The sequence below is a fragment of the Hirundo rustica genome, unplaced genomic scaffold (assembly GCF_015227805.2).
Source record: "Hirundo rustica isolate bHirRus1 unplaced genomic scaffold, bHirRus1.pri.v3 scaffold_382_arrow_ctg1, whole genome shotgun sequence".
NCBI lineage: Eukaryota > Metazoa > Chordata > Aves > Passeriformes > Hirundinidae > Hirundo > Hirundo rustica.
This window is the reverse complement of record NW_026690427.1, coordinates 5,848-14,653: the sequence shown is the minus strand read 5'-3', so window position 1 is coordinate 14,653 and position 8,806 is coordinate 5,848. Positions and strand designations below refer to the sequence as shown.

The 8,806-nt window shown below is 55.0% G+C and overlaps 1 protein-coding gene across 1 annotated transcript; it reads right to left on the bottom strand.

Annotated features, from left to right (window-relative positions):
• Nucleotides 1-1,034: 1,034 nt before the first annotated feature.
• On the bottom strand, nt 1,035-1,967 carry LOC120747993 (olfactory receptor 14J1-like). The gene has a single exon (XM_040054058.2). It carries the CDS (start codon nt 1,965-1,967, stop codon nt 1,035-1,037), a length of 933 nt encoding a protein of 310 aa, XP_039909992.1.
• Nucleotides 1,968-8,806: the final 6,839 nt, after the last annotated feature.

The window sequence follows — 8,806 nt, the reverse complement described above, 5'->3', positions numbered from 1 at the left end:
CTTTCTGGATGACTTCAGAGGCCACCACAAACCGGAGTAGTTTCCCTGCTGTCCCCCAGCCCTTCCTGGCCCCAGGGGCTGACGATGGCATTTGTGCTCCCTCAGGTTCATCTCCCCACACCAACACCATGGGGGTGCTCACGCCTGCTCTGGGCAGTGCAAACAGGGGCTCCTGAGCCAGTGCTGCCGTGTCTGTGGCTGCAAGGATGCGGCACCTGTGTGAGCTGGGGGAGAGGCCAGGGCTGCAGAGGGGGGATGTTGTTGGCAGGTGCATGAGGACGCTCTGGGACGCTGCCCTGGGGTGTCCAGCGCAGTGGGGATGGATCAGCCCCTGCTCTGCTGCTCCTTCCCATCTCCCCCAGGCACCTTGCAGAGCCCCAGCCATGCTGTTTGCCCTCAACCTGCCCACGGCCACCCTGGGGCTGCTCACGGGGCTTTTCTCTGCTGAGCTTTGGCCTGGGCGTGTTCTGGAGAGAGCCTGGGCAAGGAGCCTGGAGCCCCCAGGCCCTGCCCTGAGGTGTCAGCGCTGCCCCAGCAGTGCCCATGGCCTGTCCCTGCTGCAGCCCCGGCACTGCCACCCCCAGCACTGTGCCCGGCCCCGAGAGCACTCAGGCCCTACAGCAACACCAGGGCCAGGAGGGCAGCGGGGCAGGGGCAAGGGAGCAGAACTGGCAACACCAAGTGCTGCTGCTCCTGGGCACAGCTGCTGTGCCAGCACTGATCTGCCCCCAGCTCTGCACACAGACATTGCTGCTGCAGCTGCAGAGAAGGGAACAAAAGGGGGAACTCTGCAGAAATGTTTTCTGGGAGATCCTTGAGTTACTTTAAAACCATGGGGAGTACAGCCCTTCACTGACAAAGTCTGTGGCCACGGGAATAGCGAGAAACAAAATGAGGAATGGCAGAAACATCACATTCCTTTGTGCAGAAGATGAAAAAAAAAAAATTAAAGAAAAAAACCTTCTAACCTAAAGCAACAAGAAATATCAAAAATTACTTTTATTCCAAGTGATTTGCAGAAATTAGCCATCAGTTTAATGTTCCAGAAAACATCCAGTCATCAGTCTCCACACTGCAGCCTTGAGCTCCTGGTTCCTCAGGCTGTAGATGAGGGGGTTCAGGGCTGGAGGCACCACTGAGTACAGAACTGACAGGGCCAGATCCAAGGATGGGGAGGAGATGGAGGGGGGCTTCAGGTAGGCAAATATGGAAGTGCTGAGGAACAGAGAGAGCACAGCCAGGTGAGGGAGGCAGGTGGAAAAGGCTTTGTGCCGTCCCTGCTCAGAGGAGATCCTCAGCACAGCCCTGAAGATCTGCACATAGGAGAAAACAATGAACACAAAACAACCTAATACCAAGCAGGCACTAACAGCAAGAAGCCCAAGTTCCCTGAGGTTTGAATGTGAGCAGGAGAGCTTGAGGATCTGTGGGATTTCACAGAAGAACTGGCCCAGGGCATTGCCATAGCACAGGGGCAGGGAAAATGTATTGGCCGTGTGCAGCAGTGAATAGAGAAAGGCACTGGCCCAGGCAGCTGCTGCCATGTTGGCACAAGCTCTGCTGCCCAGGAGGGTCCCGTAGTGCAGGGGTTTGCAGATGGACACGTAGCGGTCATAGCACATGACGGTGAGAAGCGCGAGCTCTGAACCAAAGAAGAAGAAAATCAGAAAGACTTGTGCAGCACATCCTGTGTAGGAGATGATCCTGGTATCCCAGAGGGAATTGTGCATGGCTTTGGGCACAGTGGTGAGGATGGAGCCCAGGTCGGTGAGGGCCAGGTTGAGCAGGAAGAAGAACATGGGCGTGTGCAGGAGGTGGCCGCAGGCTACGGCGCTGATGATGAGGCCGTTGCCCAGGAGGGCAGCCAGGGAGATGCCCAGGAAGAGGCAGAAGTGCAGGAGCTGCAGCTGCCGCGTGTCTGCCAATGGCAGCAGGAGGAAGTGGCTGATGGAGCTGCTGTTGGACATTTGCCATGCCTGGCCAACGGGAACCTGTTGAAGCAGGACACAGTGATAAGTCAAGGCAGACACTGCTGAGTAATGTCCAAGTCCCTTTTCCCATCCCTACCCCTGATGCTCTGTGCCACCCAATTTTCCTTTTCTCAGAGCCCTTCCTTCATCCCCATGCCTGGAGCTCTGCTGGAATCTGGCCCCGTTGCTGTGACGAGCAGGGGCTCTGCCCATGGACACCCAGGGATCAGCTCTGCTCTGCAGCACTGGGGTCATGGGAACAGGGACAGGGGCCAGTCCTGGGGTGGGACTTCACCAGCCCAAACTGCTCCTGAGGCAGAGGAGCTTGGCAGTATCTCCTGTGCCAGGGCTAAGGAACGGTGATGGCCAAAGGCAGTTGGAGAGGGTTTCCTGCTGTGCCCAGGGAGATCAGAGAGAACTGTGCAAGGCAAGAGCACTGGCTGGAATTCAGTGAAGGGTGAAGGGAGCTGCTCTGTCACTCCATCTGTCCCCAGCTGCCCTTTCTGAGATCCAGGGCAGTCCCTGTGTTCCCCTGAAAATCAGCCTGACACAGCTGAGAGCAGAGGGAGCCACAGCAGAGCAAACTGGCTCAGCCTTTCTCAGAGTCTCAGCCCCACTCCTGGCCAAGGACACTCCTGTCCCCCAGTGTCTCCTGGAGGCAGCTCACAGCTTGGATGGCATCCCCAGGACACACCCAGGGTCCTGTCCATGGCACTGCTGGAGGAGAGTCAGCTCATTCCCAGCCTCCAGCCTGCCCTGCCCAGAGCTCCCCGGGGCAGAGGGAGCTGGGACACCCCATTGCTGTGCTCTGCCTGCACAGGAGGAGCCCAAGGCCTGGGCCTGAGCCTGCAGCTGGAACTGCCATTCCCAGAGAGCCCGTCAGCAAAGCCAGGATCACCTGGGCAAGGCAAGGAGAGAGAGACCTGGGCTCTGAGGAAAAGCCTTTCCCATCCCAGCCCTGCACAGCCCCTCCCAGGCAGCAGCAGTGCAGGACTGTGGCCCTCAGGCCCTGCTCAGCAGGAATGGGCACATGGCAGGAGAAATGCTCTTCATCTCTGGGGCTGCTCTGCCGGCCCCAGAGGGGACTGAGGGCCCCGAGCCCCTGGGCTGAGGGCTGTGCTGGCTGGGAGGGGACACAAGAGCTGTGCTGCTCAGGGCAGTGTGTGCCCTGCAGGGCAGGGCCGGCAGGTGCCACATCTCCCCTGCAGCAGGGCTTCCCTCAGTGCTGCCTCCCTCCCTCCCTGCCCATGGCTCTGCTGCTGGAGCTGTCCCAGCCTGAGCTGTTCCTGTGGCCCCGGGCTCCTTCCCTGCCAGTGCTGCCAGAGCCCAGCCCAGCCCCAGGGCCAGCTCTGCCCTGCAGGTGCTCGGGGCTGCAGGGATTAAAGAACAGCTCCCCCAGGCCTGGGCACCATGGAAAGGGGATGCTGCATGGATCTGGAGGCTGGGGAGCTGGAGGCACTTGCTGAGCTTCCCAGGAAAACTCAGTGTGATGGTTTAAGAGCCTCAGCCCCTGCTCTGCCCTGCGCACCTGAGTTTCCATTGCCACGGGAGGACAAGCTGAACTAGGGAAAAGTGGGAGCACAGAGTCAGGAAAGCAGAGACTCAAGCAGGAAACCTCTGCCCTGAATGAGCTCATGAAAAGTCCCCTTGGGAATGACCTGGACATGAGCTGGAGTTGTGAGCAGCCCTGGCCCACACAGCACCCTCTCCACAGCAGCAGGACCTGCCCTGGCAAGAGTCACTCCTTACACCCACAGCTCCTGTCCACCATCCATGGGGAGTTCCCAGGCAGGCTGAGAGCTGCCCCTGGCAGGAGGCAGATCCCCTGGCCTGGCCAGGAGCCCTCAGGACTGCAGGAGCTGCTCTGCAGAACAGCCCTGGGCACCCCTGGCTGCAGCCCCAGCTTCACTCCCTGCAGCCGTCCCTGGCAGCAGGAGCCATCCTGCCCTGTCCCTCTGACGGTGCTCAGTGCAGCCCTGCTCTGGAGCACATCCTCCCCCAAACCAGGAACAGCAGCAGAGCCATCCTTACAGTCATGTCAGTCCTGTCAGGGGTCAGCTTTAGGAGATCCCTGCAGCCAGGGACTGACTGTGTCAAAAGTTGTGAAGATTTCGCCACGAATAATCTCAGAATTGTCCTCCCAGCTGCTTTAAGCTTCTGTCTGCTTCACTGCTCTCAGGTACCTGCAAGTAATGCCCTCAGCCCTGCTGGGCTGGGAAAGGAGCTGCTCCTCAGATGTGTCTTTTTCAAGCTCTTCTTGGTTGCCAGGAGCTTCCTCTGTGCCAGGAGCCCAGCCCAGCTCAGCAGCACAGACAGAGCACAAGGACTTTAATGACCCTCTTGGGACTTTGGTGCTGTTTACACCAGACTCAGTCCCTCAGAGTGTGCTCAAAAATCTTCTCAAGAACTCACAGTCAGATTCAAAGTCCGAAGTTTCTTGAACTTTTAATGAGTCCCACTGAGGGACACAACTCATAGGAAAGTGTCCCCAGGTTCTAGTTAAGCAGAACACTGCAAGTACTGTGGACTGGTGAGGACAAACAAGGAAAAGGGGTCTCTGATGCTGAGCAAACCTGGATGTGTTTCAGGAATGCAAATGTCCAAGCCCTCAGCTCCAGCCCCTGGCAAGGCAGATCCTGTCCCTCCCTCCTTGCTCAGGGCTCTTCCCGGGGCACTGGGATGTGGGGATGTGCAATGCCAAAGGCAGCACCATGGGGCGGCCCCTGCCAGGCTGCTGAGCAGGGACAAGGGGGCAATGAGGCCCCAGGCCTGCAAGGGTCACTTGTCCCCTCCTGGCCTCAGTGCCAGGGCCAGCAGCCATGGCCAAAGTGCTGCAGGAGTTGTCTCTATCAGGGCCTTTCAGCTGCTGCCCATCCCTGTGCCCTCTCCAGCCCAGGCTGTCCTACGGTGTCCATGCCCTGTGCCTCTGTCCCTGCAGGCTGTCGTCATCCCCTGGCTGCCCCACCTCACTGGCCCCTTCCTTTGTTGACAGCTCTGCATCCTGCCTGCCTCTGCCTGGGCACACAGAGCCTTGGGCTGCTCCAGGCTCCTACTGGGGGATGTGTTGTACCACAGCCCTGCCCTGGGAGGGAAATTCCCTTCTCCTGGTGTCCAGTCTGGACTTCCCCAGCTGCTCTTGCAATTAATTCTTTCTTTCTCTGGCTGCTTTCCACTATGTGAAAAGGATCCACTATCTCTGAAAATGCTCTTTAAACACTCTCATGGCTCTCCTCCACTGTCCTCAGTCTCCACCCCACTGAGCACAGAGCTTCTTTGCCCGTATGTAATGGTCATGTACCCAAGGCCTCAAAACTCCACCTTGGGACATCCCTGGGCCCTCTCCAAGGTGTTTGCAATTGAAAACATTCTGCTCATAGTCCAGGAAAATCAGCAGAGGACAGGGCTAGCACAACCTGTGTGTCCTGGCTGGTTTTGTCTGGGAGCAATCCTTGGATATATGGAATTTGGGGGGCCAAATTCCAATTTTGGCCATAGCCCCTTAATGAGAAGGCTAGTTCTTTTCCATAGGAAGAAACAGAGCCCCAGAGTTTCCTGGCACCTGCAAGGTGACCACCAGAGGCCAAGGCCAGCCAGAGCTGGCCGGCTGTTTTCTGGGAGATAGCCTTGCACACAAGAAATTTTTTAGGGAGAGTACCAATCTTGGCAATGGGCATCTGAAAAGATGGACGAGTCTTTTCCATAGCAAGGAAAACACAGAGCCCCAGTGCTCCAGGAGCTGATGAGAGGCAGCCCTTGACATTCCATGATCAGCCAGACCTGTCAGGTGGCCCTTGGGATGCCAAGCCAGCTAGACCTGTTCCATGTTCCCTCACTTCCATGTGGCCCCACAGTGTGCCAATGGTCCCTTGCTTCCTTGAGGTCCTAAAGTGTCATCATGTCCCCTTGGTTACAGGAGGCCCTGAAGGGTCTGAATGGTCTGCATGGTACCATAAGGCCCCACAGAGTCATAATGGTCTCTTGGGTCCACTGTGTCACCACGGCCCCTTGGTTTCATGGGGTCCAGTGGTGCCACAATGACCCCTTGGTTTCATGAAGTCCCCACAGTGCCACAGTGATCTCCATAGGGAGGAAGGAACCGAGCCCCAGTGTAGTAGGGGCGGTCACCACAGGCCAAGGACAGCCAGATTTAGCCTGGGAGCAACCCTTGGATATACAGAATTTTAGAGGTGGAATCCCAGTTTCAGATATGGACACCCAGAGGAAAAGGCTGATTCTTTTCCATAGGAAGGGAAGCACGGAACACCGGTGTTTCAGGGCCAGATGAAAGGGAGCCATCAGAGGCCCAGGCCAGCCAGACCTCTCTGTCCTAGTATCTTTTGACTAAAAGCAACACTTGGATATATAGGGAATTTTGAGGGTGGAATCCAAATTTCAGCTGCTTCTGTGTAGATAAGGATGGTTCTTTCCCTTTGGAAGGAAAGCACTGAGCCCCAGTGTTTTGAAACCAGGTGAGAGGCAGCACCCAAGAGGCCAAGGGCAGCCAGACCTCCAGACCTGTCTGTCCTGGCACCTTTCACTTGGGAGCAATCCTTGGATGTATGGAGTTTTGGAGATGGAATCCCAATTTCGGCCATGGGCGCCTTGTCAAGATGGATGTTTTTTTCCCATAGGAAAGAAAAGCACCAAGTCCAAGTGAATTGGAAGAAGAGAGGTAGCACCCTTAGGCCAAGCCAGCCAGACCTGTCTCTCCTGGCACCTTTCATCTAGGGGCTATCCTTGGACTCAGGGCATTTTGGAGGTGGAATCACAATTTTGGTCATGGGCGCCTGCATAGGAAGAAGAGTTCTCTTCATTAGGAAGGAAAGCACCGAGCCCCAGTGTTTCAAAGGCACATGAGTGCCAGCCCACAGGAAGCCAAGGCCAGCCAGACTTGTCAGTCCTGGCAGCTTTTGTTCTGGGAGCTGTTCTTGGATATAGGGAATTGTGGAGGCAGATTCCCAATTTTGGCCATGGGTGCCTGGTTGAGATGGATGGGTTTTCCCATAAGAAAGAAAAGCACATGGTCCCAGTGTCTCAAAGGCAGATGAGAGGTGGGCCCGGGTGGCCAGGGCAGCCAGATCTGTCTCTCCTGGCAGATTTCACCTGGGAACAATCTTTGCATCGAAGGAAATTTGGAGGAGAAATCCCAGTTTTGGCCACAGGTCCCTGGCGGAGAAGGACAGTTCCCCCCTATAGGAAGGAAAGCCCAGAGCCCCAGTGCTCCAGGGACAGATGAGAAGCAGCCTTTGACATGCAAAGGTCAGCCAGACCTGTCAGGTGGTCCCCAGGAGGCCCAGCCAGACCTGTTCCATGTTCCCTTGGTTTCCTGGGACCCCACAGTGTCACAATGGTTTCCTTGGTTCCATGAGACCCTGGAGTGTCACAATGTTCCCTTTTTGCTTCTGGAGTGTCACAATGGCCCCTCGGCTCCATCTGCCCTTGCTGTGTCACAGTGGCTCCTCCATGACACTAGAGGCTCCACCAGGTCACCACGGACCCTTGGTTCCTTGGGGCCCCTGAGTTTCACAATGATCTCCTTGATTCCATGAGGCACCACAGTGTCACAATGGCCCCTTGGTCCCATGAGGTTCCGTAGTGTCACCATGGAGTCCTTGGACCCTCATTGTCACAACTGACCCATGGTTCCATGAGGTTCTGTAGTGTCACTGTGGTCGCTGTCAGAGGCTGGATGAGATCAATGTCCCGGGACACCTTGGTATGTTTGGAATGCCCGTGTGGGGTCAGGGCTGGGTCAGGCCTTGGTTTGTGGTGGGACAGAGCCCCGCCCCCAGTCCCAGCCCTGCAGAGCTGTCCATCACACAGCAGGGGCTGTGCTAACCCAGCACTGATTGGCCAAGCTGTCAATCACACAGATGTTGCTAACACACTTCTGATTGGCCAGGCTGCCAGTCAATCACACAATGGGTGGTGCTAACACTGCTCTGATTGGCCAGGCTGTCAGTCAATCACACAGAAGATGGTGCTAATGCACCTCTGATTGGCCAAACTGTCAGTCAATCACACAACAGGCAGTGCCAACCCTCCTTGGCTCAGCTGTCAATCACACACACAACAGCTGCTGCCAACCCTGACTCTGATTGGGCAACCGGCAGAAGTCCCACCCAAGGGGCGGGCCCATGAAGGCCCAGGGGGTTAAAAGCTGGAGTTTGAGGTCAGCCCATGGTCTGGATCCTGCCTTTTCTTGGGGTTTTTCTGTGAGAAACACTGGAACCCGAGCAGCTGGTACCTATATGTGTGTGTTCCTAGAGCTCTTCTTTCTCTTGTTCTCTACTTCTTCTTCTACATTCCTGGAATATTTTTGGGTAACTTAACATCTTAAGGGTTCAAGGTTTTTAGAATAAATTGTCTAAGTTAATGAAGTTAATACTATGATAAGAGTTTTATGCAGAATTTTATGTTGGATTAAACCTTTTGACAATGTTCCTTTGTTGTCTGTATTTTGCCAGTAAAATCTTGTGTCGTTGTTATAAATAAGTTCTATTCAAATAATCTATGTTTTAGTTACTTAATTGTTAAGTAATTCCATTAAGATTGTTAATGCTAGTTCTGTATAAAGAATTTGCCTTATTCCTGTTTTAATATTGATTTATCACCTTATTTACTTGTTTGTTAATTAAGAATTCACCTTATTACCTGTATCTCTGCTCCCATTTGCCAGATAGTGTCTGAATATGCATATAAAAAGAACACTGGAATTCTGGGAACGACTCAACAAGAGACTCTAAAAAGCAGAGAACCAAAGTAAAATCCAGGACTGTAGTCGCACTTTAGACTAGTGCAAGAGGTACGGGTGTCCGCCGAAGCAGTTTTATTTA

What these genes read in the sequence shown, in the direction of transcription:
- LOC120747993 (XM_040054058.2), bottom strand. Translation starts at nt 1,967, where the DNA reads ATGTCCAACAGCAGCTCCATCAGCCACTTCCTCCTGCTGCCATTGGCA.